This window comes from Carassius gibelio, chromosome B24 (assembly GCF_023724105.1).
Source record: "Carassius gibelio isolate Cgi1373 ecotype wild population from Czech Republic chromosome B24, carGib1.2-hapl.c, whole genome shotgun sequence".
Classification (NCBI taxonomy): domain Eukaryota; kingdom Metazoa; phylum Chordata; class Actinopteri; order Cypriniformes; family Cyprinidae; genus Carassius; species Carassius gibelio.
Genome location: NC_068419.1, coordinates 20,433,393 through 20,454,863, shown reverse-complemented (window position 1 = coordinate 20,454,863; position 21,471 = coordinate 20,433,393). Strand labels below are relative to the sequence as shown.

At 36.7% G+C, this 21,471-nt stretch overlaps 1 protein-coding gene across 2 annotated transcripts in view; it reads right to left on the bottom strand.

The window, feature by feature from the left end:
- plod2 (procollagen-lysine, 2-oxoglutarate 5-dioxygenase 2) overlaps positions 1-21,471 on the bottom strand; it is a 41,572-nt gene that overhangs the window by 9,525 nt on the left and 10,576 nt on the right. For both annotated transcript variants that reach the window (XM_052596183.1, XM_052596184.1), the window contains exons 2-13: positions 15,322-15,413; positions 15,082-15,218; positions 13,015-13,178; positions 10,469-10,581; positions 10,008-10,071; positions 9,554-9,651; positions 7,359-7,460; positions 4,434-4,559; positions 4,217-4,338; positions 2,519-2,623; positions 1,193-1,318; positions 753-894 (exon numbers count right to left, since the gene is read on the bottom strand). In XM_052596183.1, coding sequence (XP_052452143.1) covers positions 753-894; positions 1,193-1,318; positions 2,519-2,623; positions 4,217-4,338; positions 4,434-4,559; positions 7,359-7,460; positions 9,554-9,651; positions 10,008-10,071; positions 10,469-10,581; positions 13,015-13,178; positions 15,082-15,218; positions 15,322-15,413 — 1,391 coding nt within the window. The remainder of the gene's footprint in view (positions 1-752; positions 895-1,192; positions 1,319-2,518; positions 2,624-4,216; positions 4,339-4,433; positions 4,560-7,358; positions 7,461-9,553; positions 9,652-10,007; positions 10,072-10,468; positions 10,582-13,014; positions 13,179-15,081; positions 15,219-15,321; positions 15,414-21,471) is intronic.

The window sequence follows — 21,471 nt, the reverse complement described above, 5'->3', positions numbered from 1 at the left end:
TGAGTCTGTATTATGAAAGCCCGTTTCGGCCGCAGAGTAAAAACATAAAAAAGCAATTCCTGGGTTTTTTTTTCCTACAACCCCAGTTCCAGAGAAGTTTGGATTGGTTTTGTACAAATGCAATAAAATAAAGAATATATGGTTTGTTCATTCTCTGTAACTTTTATTTAATTTACAAAAATACAAAGATTTCTTTTAACTTTTTTGGAGTGTGTTGCAGCCATCAAAATCAAACTTTGTTCATATTAACAAAATACATTTAAGGTGGTGAGTGAAAATTTTGAATTTTTTTTTTTTGAGAAAATGAACAAATCACAGATTCTTGATTGTATTGCATTTTTATAAAACATATATAACATAACATATATACAGTACAGGTGGAAAAGGGCTTCCATACCTATTCTTCCTCCCTTATTCCAATTACAGCTTTATCAACAAAATCCGTGACGTTTGGTGACTATACTTTTGAAACATTAATTATATATTGTAACAGATGTCTTGGAATCTTCCATTGTAATACAGCATGACTCAATTGATGGAGCTTAAAATAATACTAAACAATATTAAATTCAAAAACAATAGTTATCATGAATTTACATGTATTATACAGCAACAAATTATATAAAATTACACTGCAAATCTAAATAATTACAACTCTACACTATTATACAATAAATGCTAAGAATGTTGCTGATCTAGATTAAATACTATAACTGCTATAATTATGCAGCTTTGTGTTCCAGCGGTCATACCAAGTCTCTGGCATTCCTGCACAAGGCCATGTCGGGGTCCAATCTCTCCAAGACAAAGACATTCCTCTCTTTGAGCTCATTCCGCAGAGTCTGGCCTCTTATGAGGTAGATGTGGGCCATGAAGGGGATGTTCCAAACACCACTATTTACACAAAGAAAGACAAAAGAAAATAGTCATCTATCACATATTTTCAATACTATTTTAAAATCAACTTTGGTAAAGACACGGCCTGGTGAGCAATGGGCATGCTAAAAAGTAAAATGACTTTGGATAGAATAGATCACTTTTTTAATAATGGACATGCTACAAAGTCATCTGAGTTTGAAAATAGTACTCTTTTTGATTTAGAGAAGAATAAATGCAATTCCGTAATGTTCCAGTAAGATTATATACAGTGAAATATCAGTCATTTCTGGATCAGATCCTCCAAGACACTCACACACGCTTTCCTTGCACGATGTCAATGTAGTCCTCAGACCTCGCATAATAACCATCTAGGCTCAAGGCTCCCCAAAAGTTGGACCACAATTTTCCATGACGGGTGACAAGAGGGCCAATTATTTTTCTAATGTGGAAAAAGGAAAAAATCGGCACAGAAATCAGCAACAGTCCACAAATGTACTATGACAAGCCTAGTATGCAAGAAATAATGCAGTTTTATTTATTTATTTATTTTTTTGCCACCACAAGAAGACACTACAATTATAGAAAATAAAATGTGATGATGCTATTTGATGACCACAAAACACAAAACATGTTTAGATTTGCTGTAGTTTGTACTGAAGTAAGTTTCCAGGATGTTTGCATGTTCTCCTGTGTTTCCTATGGATGCTTTCTTTTCCCTCAAAAAAAAAAAAAAAAAAAAAAAACACCTTTAATATATATATATATATGTATGTATGTATGTAATTTGGACAAAATAAATTGCATGTAGGTGTGTCTGTGTGTTAGCCCTATAATGCACTGGCCATCCATTCAGAATGTCCCCTGACTGTAGCCTGGGATGCTGGGAAAGGCTCCAGCATCCCTGTGACCCTACAGAGGATAAGTTTTGTGGAAAATAGGTGGGATGGATGGATTAAAGTTTATGGTAAATAAGTGGTTACCATGATCCAAATAAGCATATATTCTTGTCAGGTTGTGGAGAGGGCATCCTTTTATTCAGACACATAAGCGCAGTTTTATATGGTATTGTTCCTATAATCTTGAGAGTGACCCTGAAGTAACACAGTCAAGCTCTTCACCTCTGTTGTGACCTTAAACTCAACAAGCATACAGAATATCACTTTACTGAGGTAAACATGTCATTCAAAACACATTAGTGGAAATTATAGTGTTGGTCAACAATGTGAAAGCAAGAAAGTAAAATTCCACATTTCTACAGTTCCCTGATACGATTTAACTCCACAAGCCAGAGGCCGGCAGAAAGAGTTCCCAAGCCTTCTTAAAATATCTGAAAAAGGGCTTCCTCCATACTCATGCGAAAGAGCGCTTAAGGTTGTCACGTTAAATGTGACTGAGTTCAGCCTTGTTTCTTATTTAAAGTCCAGTGGCATTATAAAAGTACATGCGATATAGAGCAGACCGTTTCTATGCACCATGGGAAAACAGGAAGCCACCCGTGCTTATTTTTAAACCTTGAGGGAGTTTAGCTTTAGAGTGGCTTTAGCACAGGAGGGATTCAAGTCTGTTCCCTCAGACAAAACGGTTACTGTGGAAGATTCCAAAGCATTGAAATGCTCGGCATTGATTAAAAGGAAACTACCTGTTTTGCTCAATGAGAAGTTTTAGGGTCTGTCGGTTGGTGAGCATCACATCTGCATCAATGCTGAAGTAATAATCGCAAGAAAGATCCTTCCGGCACAAATCCCTGTTAGAAAATAGTAAGATTGTCAATATTAATTATAGCAAAATTCAGGGCAATGTTGTTTCTGGTGAACAGCAGTAAGACTGAACTGAGAGAATTCTGCTGAACTCTCTTTTTTTTCTGGAATGTAACAAACTGCATTCAAATGTCAGAGATCTGAATAATAACAGACTCAGACAAACAAGGTAGACCAATTAAATAACAATATATGAGCAATATGATGTTCCTCTGAGTATCATTCTTTGAATCTTTGTTAAATATTTGAATATTTGCAGGAAACGAACCAGCATTTTTAGGACCTAGTAATTAAGACAAACAACTTGAGTGAAATCACCATGTCAACAGCCACTGATGCCAAACACAGACATGCAGCAAGAAAACAGCACCAGGATGAGCTAAGAGAAACTATGTGTTTACTGCATATCCTGTAGGGCAGCCCTACAATATGTGATGGTATATGACAACATACATCCACTAAAAGTTTATGGACGTCAGTTATTTAAACTTGTCTGTGCCAAACTCATCACCAATTCAACAATCACGTACTGAAGTTTAATATGTGGAGTCACTAACTTACTACTAACTATAATAATAATGACACTAAACTCAACTGTTTTATTCTAGCTTAAGGTTTTCTTTTTTATCAACACTTGAATATAGCTATGTTTCATAAAAATTTATAATTTTGAGCAAAAAGGTGAGAATTTTTATTTATTTTTTTATCAAAAACTACATCTGTATAATATTCAGTACAATTATCAAAGCATAAATCCAGTAAATCACTTCCGTCAACACTTTCAAAGCTTGCGCAACCATAAACCACTTCCTGGATCATCATTTTACGCTGTAATATTATAGTTTCCATTTATATACGCTGTCTATTTTTGATGATCGCATTATATATCATATGCATCTGTTTACATAAGAGACCACTAGTTTTTCTGTCCTGTTCAAGTGTGTTTTCGTTCAGGAGGGTTTTGTAATCATTCAGGTGTGTAATAGCACCCTCGAGTGTATAACAGTGAAAACACGAAAAACTGTAGTGGAAGCGTTGTCTTCTAAATGACGAGACAACGCATCAATGGCGGTGAAAGAGTTAAACAAGCAGCAACAATTACTATTAGAACCAGCTAGTTAAAGGTAGTTGTAAAAAGTAGCTCAGAAAAGTCAAATGAGCATATCTAGTAGCATTTGTTTACAGATGTCACTTGGTTTGAGGTTGTGATAGTTTTTATGGTAACTGTATGAAAGCAGGAATGTGCAAGCAGATTAGTTTTGGAGCTGGGATGGGAATATTGGAGACTGCAGCTGTCTTTTGGGGAGTGCTAAACTAAGAGCAAATAGAAGGGTTCACTTCTTCTGTATTTTCTTGGTACGTATCTATCAGAGAGGCAGATTTACTGCTTTGTGGTGAGTCGGATGTTGTCTAAGTGTTTTTATTTGTAAGGAGCTGAAAAGTCTGCAGACATGTGGCAAGGGTTTGGTCTATCTGTGATCAGGAGCAAATTAGAGCTTGAATTACTCACATTTGCATTGTAATTTGCTTCATTATTTGCATATTTTCGAGAGTTACTCGGAAATTAAAGGGAAGCTTACATTCCCATGTTCCTTGCTTCTCCTTGAGTTAAGTTCTCCTCGGGGCCAACAACTTTAAAACTGCGGAATACATCCTTGTTCGCTTCCCAAAACTTCTGTATGTGCTTCTCATGGTAAACCTCCTGAAGAACAAGATGTGGAACAAGCAAGGTCAAAGACCGACAATCAAATCCAAAATATCAAATGGTTCTAATTGCTTTGTCAGCTAGACACTCACACTGTTATGAATAAAGACATTCAGTTTATCTTTGGGATAATCTAGACTCAGGAGCCTCTCCAGAAACTCTGTCAGGAACGGAGTCGGCTGCTCAATGTATATACCAACAGTCACTTGTGGAAATTCCTGTTTAGACAGAGAGAAAAGCCTAGTTAAACATTACACATTTTTCATGTGTTTGAGTTATTCACAATGTTTTCACTAAGGGTGGGTAATACACCACCAAAACATATCACAGTAAGAGTCTTTGTATTGCAAAGTAGTTGTGTTTTGCAATATATAAATACTTTGCTGAGAATATTATTTACTGTGTATTTTAGTAACTCTGTAAGGTCGTGGAGATACCGGATCCTATCCCAGTGTCTTGGGCCGAAGGCAAGGAAACCACCCGGATGGATGGCTAGTACACTAATACATACATACTTAATAACCCTGTTGTAGTGATTTTTTTTATTTTTATATATATAATGCAGTGAATAGATTTGACAAATGAAAGATACTTAATCTAATAACATTTTCTGCCCAGCAAAAACAGTGAAACATTATGTTACACTAAAATGAAACAGCAAAAACTCAAGAGTAAAACAAATAGTATAAAGCTCTTAATTCTGAATGGATGAACTACACATGAACTGCAAAACCAAACTAGTCAAATAGTTAATATACAAATGTGAAATTCCATAACATGCCTTAATATCATGGTTTTCCTTATCTTGTGTTTTTGCTCTGTATCTTCACATTACTGTTTCTCTCTCACATGTGAATAATATGAATATAAGATAATGGATATATTATCTGCCATGGTTAAAATGATATAGCAAAATAATATACCATCCAGCCTAATTTTTACATTGCAAGAAGCGCTGCTGGAGGTCTGGAAATGTAAAAGTTTCTTTCCCATGACACTGAGTTTAAGGTTATATAGATCTGTCACCACTACTTTTGTGGTTCTTGACCAGTCTACACAGCTCACTAGATGAAACGGAACCTGAGTGGCACCATGTAATTTCCCAGTTCCGACCTTGGCTCTGGGTTTCTGATGGGAGTGTCCTAGAATTCCCGAGCCAGAAGTCTTTAAATTGTTACCGACAGAAGAGCAGGGACTAAACAGGAGACCCAGGGGATTCTGCGGAGTCTAGACCGGTACAGTTTCCTTTAACTGGGCCCTTTCAACCTCAGTATAGGCAGTGTGAGATTCTAAAAACTTTTCCCTTCTTCAAGAACCAACCCAAAACCACTGAGCAGATGAGAGTGGTACGACCCAGCCACTCCCTCGTCCTGACAAACAACAGACTCTGGGCTTCGTCTCATCACCATTTTCAGTGCTTCCTAGAAACAAACCAAATGTGTCTGATGTGTTAAAAAAAGCTTGTTGTTTTACTTGACCAGTCATCTGAGGTTCTAGCAATGACTGCATTGAAAAAGTTCTCCTTCCATTAGTTCTTTATATATATCTATATATATATCTATATATATATCTATATATATATATATATATATATATATATATATATATATATATATTTTTTTTTTTTTTTTTTTTTTTTTTTTTTTTTTTTTCAGACCAGACAAAGAAAAAAAAAAAAAATATATATATATACTACTCTACTTTTCAATTGCATTGTTTGGTAACACTTTTTCCCTAAATAAGCTCCTAATTGATGTTAAATTTAGATATGGGGTAGGGTTAATGGATCTGGAATATGGTCATGCATTAATATTTGCTTTTTAAGTACTAGCCAACATACTAGTGATATGTTAATAGCAAAATATGCAAAGAGTTAATACCTAAAAGTGTTATTTAATGTGTATTAATGGTTGTTTCAATTAATTCTTCTTCATAGTACGCAATGTTTTGGAATTGTCTTACTATCCTGAGCTGCATTTACCAAAAGCATCATAAGCCTAAGTAGATGGTAGAACCATTGTCTCCAGTGGTTTCTGTACAATCAGCTTATTTCACAATACTTTTGATATATGCAGCCCTGCACTGATTGTACTGTGGATAGATCGTCTCATACCATGCAGACTGATGGGGACTGATGCTCTTATAGTTTTCTAAGTGACTAGACTTATGATTTCTGTCTGGAGGACCATAAAACAGTCTAAAAATTCTATAGATTTGTGACAGATGGTCCAAGACATAACCAGAGACTAGATTACCCTAGAGATTTGGGATCTTTTGGCTGGGGCTATTGAGCACCTACACAGATCAACCTAAAAAGCTTCTTGCAATGCCACCGAGCAAACAACCTAAACATGTCGACATTAAATGAAAATTCACTGATACAGTTGCATTCATTCTTGATATGAAAGAAAATATCCATTGCTGTATTTCACCGCAACTTCATAACATTCTAGAAATCCTCTAAGACAACCTTAGCAGTCTATGATCAAATGCTGATAAATGTGTCAGTATTATCAGGTCAGCTTGCATCCTGAATTTTGCTCTGGCAAAAACTACAACCAAGGAATGTGTTATTTCCACATCTGTAACTCAAGCTAATGGGAAAGAACTCAATGCCCTTTTTGCCAATTTTAGCTGAACCCTATGACAAATTTTCGGGACAACCACTTGAAGTTACCCTGTGGATAAAACCCCACACTGAGCCGCCCGCTAAAGAGTGGTCTGGTTGACACCATCACACCAGTAAGTGAAACCGTCCTAAAACCAAAAGCCATTTCCTGCACCACAGCAGTGCACAACTTCCTCTTCCTCAAGTGGATCCTCATGGGCATTTATAATTTAAGGAATGTGTTAAACTAGGAATAGCTAGTTGTTCGCTCAGCATATACAGGCATGTATTAATAGAGCTGGAAATGTTTCATTGTTTCAAATGTGAATTTTAAGATATAACTTTCTGATGCTGAGAGGGAAAAAAAAGGAACAAAAACAGCTACTGTTGCTTTCGTTGGATGACTCACTTTAAGCTGAGACAAATCCACCATGTCTTGGTCACAGATGGTACAGCCTTGCTCATAATTCCACACATTGGGGATGTAGTTGGACAAGTAATTGAAGTATATCTGTGGGAGAGAGAGAAAAAAATACATTTTAGGTATGTATTTATTTTTATAGTACTATTCAATTATAATAATAATAATCTAAAGCATTAAAAAGAACCTTAAAAATATTTATTCTACAAGGTCGAGATGATGATTTATGATCCAAGATAGGAAATGTACACCCATACTCCATCCCAGCTTCGAGTAGTTAAATCCAATTTTGGTCAGGACAACAAACCAAAAAAATGAATCCTGCTGTCCAATTTTCATGACCTACAGCAACTAGAACTATAATCACAGCTGATCTGTTACTTTATCTCAATTGGGAATTTACAGGACAGCCTCGCAGGGAGGAAAATTTTGCATTGATGTTCATTTTGTATTTAAATAGTGTGACAGATCAAGCAATAAACGTTCCGAAGGGAATGATGTTGTTGTTCTTGCAAAAGCGTGTTGGGTTATGGGAAACAACTATGTTTTATCTTAGATCAGGACAGTGAAACAAATTTACTTGTAACCATAAACAGGTTGCCTCAAATTTTGCTGAAAAAGTAAACCTTAAATATTTACTTTGATGTGATAAAGTTGGGGCACTTTACAGCAACCCAGCCTCTGTGAAACGCCCATGGGACACCACATCAAATATTATTTACACCAACAAACATGCTATATTTACCTTTAAAGTACTGTATATTTGTCATACAGAAGAGAAGGCTACTGTCATGAACTGTAAAACTAAGGGAGTCTGGCAAGACACAATTACAAGATAATTTAGCACTTCTCTCCAAAAAAGTCTTATATATATAATATATGTCATATGTTTATGAATTAAGATTGTGAAGGTATATTGCAACATAATTTGCCTGTACTTGGCCGAAGGAAACCAGCTTTGAGTTTTGATTCCTGGAAGACAAGTCTGTATTCCTTGTTAATTTGTTGACTGGCTGTTGCCAGGACAGCTGTACACTCTTTTGTCATGCTGCTTTCGATTACAGGAAGTTCGACTGCAATAGAAAGATCTTCAATTTGATCCAGCCTCAACCACAATACAGATGTTATCCAGATGCTGTGTTTCTAATTCATCCCAGGTTCATCCATGTTAGATAGTTGTAGATAGTTTAACGTTTATAGTTTATAGCTGCTAAGACTGAGAACCCCTTAGAGATGTGGGTCATCATCTCAAGTGTTGTGAGGTCAATTGGTTGAACAATACTGACAGAAAACAGGAGTTGCTCACTGATTCCAAATGAAGAGAAGCCATAAACCAATCCACTGGCTTTGCATTCTGGTCATAAACTACTACTGTGTATCTTCAAGCCTTGTTACTTTTATTGGACCTTGTTTGAGTTTTTACGAGAACATGTGTAATCCCCAGGTCATGTTAAAGACCCTGAACGATCTTAGGGATGGACACAAGACAGCTTGAATGAATCATAGAGCAGAAGGGTGAGCTCTGGGTGGATGATTATTCATTAGAAACAACACAGATGGTTGCGTATTAGGAGAAGATGACTCCACACAGTGCTGTGTTTGTTTGATCTGTCAATGAGGTGCAGAAGGAAAAGCTCTGGGTCTGAGTGAGATTACATTATCTCCCAGACATCCAGCTAAAATCTCAAACTCTACAGCTTAACAAATACAGCTGGGCAACGACTGCAAGATTTTTGGCTGAAGTTCTAGTATTTAATTACAAAACTACAATTACTGTCTGGGACATGATTTTGATAGTAACTCATGTTGTGTTCCAATGGAAAATACTATCAGTTTTGCGCAACATGAGGGAAGTTGGAAGACATCATTTTTCTGTTTAAATTAAACTGAATAAATTCGGAATGTATGACTTGAATGCACATACAATTTAGACATACAAATATGTAAGTTCTACTACTGACAGACATCTGTTTTTCCTACAGTATCTGTGACAACGATTAAACATGCTTTTATTTGGATCAGTCCACTGATTGCCACAGTTGAACCAATGTTCAACTGAAAACCCCATTAAACCTAAATTCAGAGGACGCCCAGGACCTAAGTATGTATTAAAAAGGTGTCTGAATAGAAAAAAATACACTGTCCCCATTTTTTACTGACATGAATAGAAGGAAGACATTTACCTTGGTGTTCACATTTCCATGGATGATGGCTGGCAGACTATTGTAGACTGTGTTTCTCACTCGCACACGCTCCGTTCCAAACTTTAGGAGAACTTCATCTAAATTCAGAAATAGATTTGTGCAGTCTTAGATTCTTCAGTACATCTGTCTAATTCTTTTGAGTGTTTAATTGTAAGCCTGGGCCCTGAGACTAGACCTCTTCTAAACTATGCCACATGATTAGAGGCGTTACTCGAGTCTGTGGCACAAAAGGAGATGAGTTACATTTATGGATGTATTCAAATCCCTAGTATTAGTGATGCCAAAACCAAAATTGTTATGATGCACAATCTAAATCAAACTCTGACAACAATTTATTCATCAGCTATGCATGATGCAATATATGAAAAATGAATGTTTTTCCATTTTCTTTTTTTTTTTAGCAAGCTTTATACACCATCTTGGATTGACTCACCCACGGCTCCATTCAAATTCTGGAAAATCTCACACTTGTGGTCCAAGGTCATATTAAGTCTTTCCTAAAATAAAGAACAGAATACAGCAGTGTTTGTGTAAAAGTGACCGTGTGACCTTTGTCCCTGTGTAAACTGTTTATAGTTGTGTATTTTTACCCGGTTTGTTTGCTGTGTTTGAGTGGTATGATACATTCGTAGGCGTTTTATAAGTGCATGTGGTCAAGTTGCAAGCACATTGTATGTTCTCACAGAGAATCTCAAGGGAATAGTTCCCCCCAAAATATATATTTTGTCATCATTTATGCATCTTCATTGTTCCAAACCCATTTCAATCCAAAATCCTTCTTCATTTCTCAGAATATCTTATTTTGTTCTCAAAAGAAGAAATAAACTCATATAGGTATGGACCAAATTGAGAGTGAATAAATGATGAAAGGATTTCATTTTTTTTTTTACTGACCCTCTGAAGTGGATCCACATAGATCTTTGTGTAGAACAGCTGATCATCGTCATTATCATGAAGGTCCCACTGGTTCACAATCTTCTGAATGTATGGAGCATACCCGATAAGCCCTGTGAAAGACATGCAATGTTTTTATTTTATTTTTTTTTTATTTTACAGGCTGTGTGTTGTAAAAGAAAGTATAGGGTTTAAAAGACTATGTTAAGTGTTGACATTGTGGTATGCTTGAATACAATAGTGCCAATTTCAATTACGTCTCCTCCAAGAATGTTAAATCTCACAATTCTGGTGCGGTTCCTCAAACCCTCGAAACAGAGGAAAAAGTCCGGCAGAAGTATCTGACCTACAAGTAACAAGTGTTGTGTGGCCTTGTCTAACCTCAGATGGCACAGACTTCCTACATCTAGTCAAGATAGAGGACTGTAATCAGTATAGGACCTCAGTTATGTGCTTGCTCTCTGTGTTTCTGTAGCAACCTGCATACGGATTTCTCATCATTTTCCAGAAGCTCTGACCACAGATGGAAATTGTAGGGCTTGGCGCCCTAGATACCATCATTTGGCAGTAATTAGGAGCTATGTTAGGTTACCACCCTAGACTATTACGTTTTTAACTCCTAATAACCTTTTTCTATAGCCTACATTCATAAGCTGATCCAAAAGCCATCTTCAACACTGTTTCCAGAGGCTGCAGTAGGAATTATGGACAGTGCCAATCTGTTCACAACCACTATCACATCTCAAGTGATTTTACTGGACATCTAGAATTATCCATCCGCCTAAAAGCCAGACGAAGATAAACAAGGCATCTTTTCAGGCAAGTATGATTTAAATGTTAGTTCATTCGCTAAATTAGCAGATCGTCTTAGTCTGAAGGCGGTCACCTCAGATGTGGTGACACGAATCTTGTTTTATTACAGCGCAATAAAGTAAATCCCTTTGACATAATGCCCAGGTTCGAAAGCAAAAACTAAAGCCAGATGTAAGGCATTATGGCATGTGGTTTTAATCTAGGATCCAGAATGTTTTTCCCACTGATCGAAACAACGCTACCTTCAACAAATCTGAATTTGGGCAAAGCAAGGGATGATCGGAAGGAGACGGGCCGTGCCGTGCAGTCATTCTTATTTCCACAAACACACGGATCCACATGACAATTCTGGTCCAACTGAAACAAAACAGTAGCCACCGCAATCTACGGAGCAGCCGAAGGGATAAGACCAACCTTCAATTTTGGATGTACAGGCTATCGAACAGGAAGTCCAAAACAAACAATCTTGCCCTGTTAATAACATAGACTCAACGCCCTGACAGGACACTACACAAGACAAAGTGACCACCGCAGTCAAAGCAGTAATTGGCCAGATTAAAATAGATGGACCAGGACTTCAGAGTTTAGACGAGAGATGACCACAGGGTTTTTGAGTGAAAGAGGGGCTGACATTACTGTTCTTCAACAGAGAGACTGGGTACGATGGATGGATGCACACGTACACACTCAAATGAAAGCGCTATTCATGAAGACCCCTGAATGAATAGTGCACTATGCCTGGTGGCCCTCAGGAAATTCCACAGGGTGAGTGACCGCCACTTGCCAGTTTACACAGAAAACATTTCCTCTATCTTATTGTAGCGATAATGAAATTCCGCTGTTTGTCCTTCCAGACCTACCAGACAACACAAACACACACAGAAGTGTCTGGTGCAAACTGCGCTGTGATGATATGGCTAATATGGCAGCTGGCCATGACCTATACCAGTGATATGCTGCCTGAGTCAAATTCGCAAAGAATGACCTCTCAAATGCAGTAAATGTGAAGAACAAATAGCATGTTTAAAGACTAAACCAATTTACACATTAAGTGTACACATTCTGACATACCAGTGTCCTTAAACCATATTCAGGTAGCCTATTGTATACATGCTAACTGTTAAAATAACTTGCTTTAAAATGATGTGTAGAAGCTAGAAACGTTTTGTTCATATACATGAATTATACATGAGGTATTTACAGTACATTTAATAAAACGCAAAATGCATTTACAATTGAAAAACAAGCTAATTATAAAAATCCAATAACCAGGTACAGTTTTAAGGTAAAAATGTAACCAGATATGTGCACAATGAATAAGCTACCAAATAAGTTAAGGTGTTTACATGTAAAACAAACTGTTTATGGCCTGTTATATGCAAAAATCATGTAAATTCAGATTTGTTTTAGCCCATTGAATATGTAGACCCATTCATCACAAACTTATACCTTAAACACTTTATTCAAGTGACCATAGATGCTTCTAGCTTTCAAGAAAACTTCAATGCTAGAAACCTTTTTGGAGTTTTTATGTATAATCAGTGTAAAATAGTGCATAAAAAAGTTTTGATACTATATGAGAGCTGTGGAAATCCAGTTTAACTGAAATGAATGCATTTAAATCTGTTTAAATCTTGTTTAAAAATGGCTTTGGGTCTGATGTGTAACTGTGAAGTGACTTTCACATCAAAACATAACATTTTATACAGTTGGTATTTCCTATTTTTACGCACCTCCAGAGTTAAGAAAGCGTTTCCCACTCCGGACAAAAGGATACTTCTCTGCCAGTAGAGGATCTGGCCAGATGATTCCCTCAGCAGCAAACACCAGCTTATGATTGGTCTGCTGGAACTTTCTGAAAATCTCCTCAGGTCCACCAGCAAAGATTAGGTCATAACTAATGAGGGAAAAGATAAATAAATAGGCTGTTCAATCAATCAGCAGTTTTTTTTTTACATTCAAGACATACAAACAATGTTTGCTAATCCTCATCCAGTTTATTAAATAAGCTATTTCTAGTACAACTGAACTCCTGGAAGTGAGGGCAGGGCATTTCGTAGGCATTTAGGTCTTCTATTTCAGACACTATTAATATGCCTGGTAATGTTAGTAACTATAAATGTCATCAGAGGAAGTAAACTGTGAGGGAGGCACCATGGTTTCCTCTCGTCTGGCACACAAGTCATTTCCATTTTTCTAGCATGACTTAAAATCCATCTCTGGAATATGTGACACCACTTTAATGTAGCAAAATGGTCTGAACTACACCTCTAAAGGAAATATTACTGAAAAAGATATTTCAGAGACCCTGAACTCTGATTTGCTAGCTTCTTACCTATGTGTTTAGGCTATACATAAGGATAACTATGTCTGTCTTACATCCGTGAATGTTGTTATTCTAAACTTTCTGAACTCTAAGCGGTTTAGGACCTACACGTATAATTCCAGATATGGGTGTGTATAAATAGCTCATTCATAGTTTAGATAGTTCTGCAATGAGGTTTTGATTAGATTTGAGGTGTTTTATATAAATGACCCCTTGATAAAACAGCACTGTATGTGATAGGTACGTGTGAAGTTAACTTCAAACACTAATCTTTTTTTTCTACTTTGTGGTCATAATAATCACTCATTTCTGTAGAACACACCTAGCCCTGCATGACAAAGAAACCCTCTCGCAAACACTTTCATTATAAATTGACGTGCCATATTTTCCCTTGAATGATCAAGTTAAATAACAGCCCATTTATTATGGTTGATTAGCATAAATTGAGTGAAAAGCCACTATTTCAGCAAGAGCGGTGGTTATAAAGGTAGGTCTACAAAATTGTTGAACAAATGCCCAATCGGATTGCCTTCACACAGAGTCTTGCTGTTTCCCATTGAGCTGGCAATGAATACTGTAAGATTTCTCCCACCGAGGCTGTTAAAAAATTGTCATGCATTTAAACCCACGGCACATTTGTTATAATTGATTTATATTGCACAAAGCTATGCATTTAGCCAGCCATTTTAACTATATCTAAACTATATATACTATATAATTGCAGGTCATTATCAAAAAGTATTTTGTTGCAAATTAGAGTCTATTCACAACTAGTCCCTATATAGAGAAAAACGTAATGGTTATATTTCTCTCGTGTACGTGGACCACTATTTTTACAGTACAGTTAATCTGATGCCATTTAAGGGGATTTTCACAAATGAAATCGGGTCCCATATTATATTATGTGGCTGTAACTACTATGTACTTACATAAAATATGCACAGTGAACTTACTGTGGTTATGTTGTATTGCAAAATGCTTTTGCTGATATTGAGGCGGGACAAGGGTAAGGTTAGGGAAAGGTTTGTGGTATAGGTATGTTTAAGGGTGGGTTACGGTGTAAAAGATGGGTACAGAGTGTAACTATACATGTAATTACACAAATTAATAACAGATGTAATTCATTGTAAAAGTAAATATATGTAAAAAAAAAAATTTAAACAAAATAAAAAACTATGTACCCAATAAGTGCATTTTATCACATAGTAAAGTACCTAATATAAAGTGGGACATGAATTATTGGCTGAGCATCCTGAAAAAAAAAAAAAAAAAAAAAGTGCTTCATGATGTAATTTTAATCATTTACACATGGTTGGACTCTGAGAGCCTAACCATCTGAACAGTTTCTTAAACCTCTAAAAACCAATTAAACTATTAAAACAAACCAGCTTTATGGCCAGTTAATATTATCCAACTCCCCAATTTCTTATCTACCCCCCCACGCCCCAAAAAAGACCCTAGCCATGCACAATACCTGTCCACAAATAAGATCACCAAGTCCTCTTGGTCAGCCAGAGACTCCATGGCTTCCTTTAGTAGTCGAACCTTCTGGCCTCCACCAATGGATCGACCCACATCCCCTCCCTTCCACTCCTCTCCCATCCCCAGCACCTGTGTTCAGTACATATCAGTTCAAACAGCATCTCAATCAACATACTACATAAACCATGAAGAAATGAAGCATCTACCTAGTGGGAAGAGAGTGTGACCTTACCTTCACATTGAATTTGAAGTAGTTTGCTGACTGCATGAAGCGGTGGAAGCCATCAGTCTCCTGTGTTGCAACAGTAAGTACAAGCAGTTTTTCTGGTGACAAGAAAATTGAGAAATAAAATGTCTTTGTTAGAAAAAAAAGGACGTCTAGCAAAATAAAACAGTATGACCTTTTTCTAAGTGTGGGGGGTGTAAGTGTAGAAACACTACTATTCCTAGACTGTATTCCTCAAAAATCTTTAGATATCTAGGATTCTTTAAGTTGACCAAAACCCTGCCATTCCCTAAAGAGCCTCTTTACCAAACTATATATGTCCCCTTTGGCCTACAGTATGAAGTAGAGGGTGTCTTATTACTCCAAACCAAACCTCAAACCTATGTCAACACTCACAAAACTGAATCCCAAAAGTTCATTCCTTCCTGTTTTGAGAATACATGCACAGTAAAGTTAAAATAACCATGATTTGAAATGGTTTTTGGCAGGACATGTTCTATATTGAGTAGCAGTGTTACATATGATGGTGGTAACAGTGGTGTTGATGGTTAGTGAACAGAAGAGTGTCTTAGTTTCGCAAGCAGCAACTACATTTCCGCTGGACGTGCCAGTGACCAGGTACAGACCCTCTAGTAGAGCAGTGTGGGAAAATAAATTACAGATTGGGGTGTGAAGGGCCGGGTAACTTCAATCATTCGTCATTTCTAGGGTTTGGAAATCAGCCCCAGAGAAATCTTTAATAAACTTAAGAAAAAATATATATATATCAGGATGCGTGTTCATCATCTGTAACTCTCTTAACACAGTGTAGGTTTTACAAATGAAAGAATGCAAACAAATGGCAAGCATGTAGAATAAATCCTCGATTGATTTTGCATATGATGCTGTGGCCTTCAAAAAAATGCTTTGATCTACATTTAAAAGTAATTTCCAGAGGCATCAGAGTGATTAGTCACAGGATATTTGCCTTTCAGGTGATTTAGGTGATCTTTGCCCACTAAACTGGGTTAGAAGAAACTAGTTTACCACTCACAAAGTAAACACTGAAACTTGAAATGTTTTCTCTATGGTAGGAGCAACGTGGGAAGGTTTCTAAATATCCCTGGTGGAAATTGGGTTGAATGGGAAGGTCAGCGTCCTTGCCTTATTCATTTTGGAATGGAACACATTATTACACATTCACCAATAAAATGGGGAGTTATGGTGGGGGCAACAGGATTTCTCACCTCATGAAATGGCTCAACTAAACCATTTCAGAATAAATTGCTAGTACTCTGTATGTTCTGAGCCAAGCATGGAAATATTGTGTTAACAAATAATAATTAAAAAAGCCTAATTACAATTCGATTTCTTAGACAGAACACCCTTACCCCTCTGTCCAACCGTCGGTCTGTGTGAGCAAGAGATAGTGAAGAGGTGCGCAAAAATCAATCCCCCTGCATTCTGTTTCTTCTCATTGAATATTCTGTTTCACTTGGAAATACATCAGAATACTGAAGTAAACTCAGCTGCAACTTCATGCTTACACTAACTTAAAAACCCCAAAGATTTTCACGCTTAAAGAAAATAGCTTACTGAAAATACTGTATTTTGGATCCCATGTGAACATTTCAGGGTTAGAGGTTTAAACCAGCCCATTTATTGAAGTTGGAACATCAACACTTGAATGATTGTGCTGCATTCTGTTCCAAGGTTTTTTCTTCACCTTAACAAACAATTTTAGGGAGTTTTTCCATAGTCCCTGTTTCCTTTGGCTTGAATTCTGTGGCTCTAAGGTCTTATCAGCATTCAATAGACATATGTTTGCACTATGATAAATCACTAGCATTATAACGCAAATGATCGGCTTAAAAAAAAAAAAAAAAATTAAGATTTATTTGCTAGACAGTTAGCAAAGTGGGAGAGATATGGGGGACAAGAATGGTAAAGGTCCATAAGCCGGAACTCAAACTCAGGACGCCCAAAGCACAACAGCTCTATATATCTGTGCATTATCCACAAGGCTATCAGCACTGACCAGGCCATTTACTTTTAAGGGGTCCAGCACCTTCTGTCTGACTGAATTACCTCAACAGTCTGCACTAAACATTTTGAAAAAACTGCAAAGCTTCCAGGGAAGCATATATACAGTATGAGCTAATGTATAAGAAAAGGGCCAGAATATGAATCATAATTCGTCCGAACCCATTACAATGGGTGAGGACTTCTTAAGAAAAACCTGAAACCCTTGGAGACCTTATTGTGTTTCATTGCAATCCATCTGATTTTTGTCTACGTTCCAGACAGAAAGGCCTGGTTCCTCTCACATAAGCTATATGCTGTTCTGTAACATGCTGTAAATGTATAATCTGCACATCTGGATGCTTAGACCATAATGTTATATTCAACAGAAGGCCGCTAGAGAGTCATGCCGGTCACGACATGTGCACATGCACACGGCATCCTACACATGCCCAGGTTTCATTGGGCCTTGTTGTCTGAGAAAGCCCCTTTCTGTGAGCAGGTTAGGTTTAAAATAACATCTGGGGAATTCATACAATGAAGTGTCTGGACTGTTACTCTGAAATGTGATATCTGCAAGGCTTCATCTAGTTCTTTTTCAATGGTTACATCACGGGTCATGGTAAAGGAAATCTGAAGTGTCTTTAATCATTGTAAAATCCCATAAGCAAGACAAAAAAATCTCTTTATCTTAGTTATTTCTCTAACAGCAAGATTAAATATAATAGTGATCGAATGGTGACTTGCTCAAGACCCCAGTAAACTCAAAATTGATCTTTCTATTAAAATATCTCAATATGAACTCAAACATTTCTTATTAAATTCTTGCACAACCAAATAATCTTGGCTATGTTAGTCACATTATTATTATTATTTAGCTTCATATTCTTCCTTTATCCCCAAAAGTGTCTAATTTGTATCTGTTTCATTTCTCTTATGGGTTTTTAGGAGAATTATCTTAGACAATACGGATACTTGAATGAAACATAACTAAGATCTTCATGGCATTTTTAAGGCTTTGAGACAGCAAACTTTTTCCATTTTCCCCTGGGATCTGTAGGATAAATCTCAGATAAATCAATGGTTGCATGTTTGAACAAGATGTTTCTTGGTCAGAACCAACATCCAGATGTCATTATTTCCAGAACACGCCAATGTTTTTTTTATTTTCCATTCTTTGCCAATCTTAAATTTATTACACCTCGGGACTGGTGTTTCTGCATCTGGCATGATTCTTTCAATATTTTCTCCTTGTACTTATAATAAAGTTTCACACTAATCCATTCCAGTGTATAATCAATCACAACATAATATCCATCTGACTCTATCCAATCATGGCTATAAAATCTAAAAATCCACTCTTTTGCAGAATTTGTAGACTATTTCCCAACATGTCTTGAAATCTGGGGGGGGGGGGGGGGGGATGTTAAATTCTCTCTCTTTAGTCTTCCCATAAGGCCAACAAAAAACCCCACTAATTTCTTTGACCCACAAATAACCTAAACTTTGCTTGAGATATCAAGATAACAGCAAAAAACTGTAAACCTTACTCTAGCCACTGTCTTCTTTTGTGCCGTGCTACAGAGATTGAGAGCTGGATCCAGGCTACCAAACATAGAGAGAATCAGTTGCTATGGCTACAAATATAAACACAAGTATGTGATGACGCACAGCTCATGCTGTGATGGTCGAACGGCACCTTCTGCAATTATGTGAAGATAAGCAGGTGACTTAGACATTTCACTCAGCTCAAATACAGGATTTGCCAAGAAGATTGCAAAGTTGTTTTGGTTGTTTTTTGGGGGGTTGAAAGGTGACTGCTCAGGTCTTTTTAGTTGCTAATAGGGTGTTCAAAGTGGATCCTTGGTTCTGGTATAGGGCATTTCTGAGTGGTTCTGGATGGTTACTTACTATGTAAAAATAAAAAAGTTTGATCACTTAGAAAAACCTCATTAATGGGCAGTTTCATGTATAATACTTAAAGTATGGTCACATTTACTGTTACTTGGCAAATTTTCACAGTCAAAATTGAGTAATTTGAAATTCGTGTGATGCCAATTTTTCATGAGAGTGGAAGATGTCTCCATGCATATTCTGCATTAGTCATATCACTGTAAGCAGCAGAAAGCTTCTTGGTTTGAAAGTGACCTCTCTGTGAACTGTGCTTCATACATTACTAAACTATTGGCAATAGACAATTTATCTTTTTTGCCCATTTGTGTAATGTGACTATTTTCAGGGGTTTCAGATCCCCAAATATAATTTCTAACTTATGAGATAATAAGATAATAAGCTGTTTCTCCTATTTTTCTATCAAAAGCTACTTTTAAAATGGTAAATAATGATTCATATATCTTGATGGGTCTTTAATATCTGCCATATAGTGAAAGTAAGCTTCACAGGAACTGAGGAAGACATGATTAGTGGTTCTAAAATATCTTCTCAAAGACAGAAACCAAGCTACTGCACAGCATGTAATAACGTTAAGCAGCTGTGAAAAAGCGCTCTGTTAGGATGTATTTTCTTTGATTCATGCAGACTACATGTAAAACAGAAAGAATTACAAAACCAGAGGAATCATATTATGGGAGTGTGCACCCTGTAGGGCAATAATGTGTGTTAATGGAGTCTACAGATTGTGCTTAAAGTAGTGCAAGCAGACATTCAGTGTAGACAGAGAGGTCAGTGTCCAATACTGTGAAGAATTTAATTTATGTATGTTTTTAGAGCTGAAGCAAAAAAATTGTGGAAAAAAAGCTGTTTGGACTATTAAAAGATGGCTATTTTGTATGTACCACATAGGCTGGGCCTACCTGAGGAGACAGTGTTTGACAGATCGGTGTGAACTGCTGAGGTCCAGAGGAATGCTGCTTCAGACAGGCAAGCTGTTTCTTTTCTCAGAGTGGTTCTTTAAAAGTGTTCCTTGCACACAGTCAGGCCCGTCTCTGTAAACTCTCACACTGCACTGGAAGGCCACCGTAATACACTCAGAACTTCTACCACACAGAACACTCAAGTTTCCGTAGGAGACTCAGAGTCAAAAAAAAAAAAAAAAGAGAAAGACTCCCCCTTAAAGAAACTGTTTTCTCAACGATATGAGTGGGAAACTAGAGAACACATTTTGTTTACTCTGTGGCCCCCTCAGCTTATCTTCCAAGTAATGCTTGGGGCTCTGGAGACGGAGTGTGTTTAAGAAAGCTCTCAGCCTACAATAACATGGCCTTTCACACTTTTTTTGGTTGGCTCTGGAGAATCAACATACATCAGGTGGGTAAATCATACTGGGGAATGAACTAAGAATGAATTGTACTTTCTAATAGCATCCTGTAATAAATAAATAAATTACTGTCCGCATAGTGCCATTTCCCATCTAGTAAGCTTCGTTTTGATTGCTTGATTGTGGAGAATAATGCAGGCTACTTATTTATCTGGGACTGTGGAACATCACTCCACAATTAAAATGCAGGCAATTCAATTGGCTCTTTAAAATGCAGAGTTCTTGACTACCCAGTGCTTCTACACATTTATGATGTTTTTCTCCATTGTTTCATCATAATTTAATGAACTGCTGATACTGTAAACAATATAAAATGTCACAAAATACACATGGCCAACACATGGCCAAATAGTGCAGATTTGTCTGTGTGAGTGTGTGTGTGTGTGTGGTGTGTGTGTGTGTGAGTGTGTGTATTTTATATATATATAGTTTTTTTGTTTTTGTTTTTTTCATAGTACCAATGCCTGCTAAGGCTTAATTCCAAGATAAGCTAGGTCATGCAAACGATTGCGGAAAACTACAATCATATATACACATAAATAAAAGTAAATTAAACAAATCTCGTTTTGATTTGAAATTATTACATTGCAGGGAAAATTTTACATTCAGAAAGATCTTAGGACTGGAATTTTAGCATTTATTGCAGAAAACAGGCCTTTAAATTGACTTATTATTATTATTATTATTTAAAAGTTAATATTGTATGTGTGTGTGTGTGTGAGACCCTGGACCACAAAACCAGTTTTAAGTGTAATTTTTTCGAAATTAATATTTATACATTATGTGAAAGCTGAATAAATAAGCTTTCGATTGATTTATTGATGTATTGTGGTTTATTAGGTTTGGAAATAATTGAGATACAACTTGAAAATCTGGAA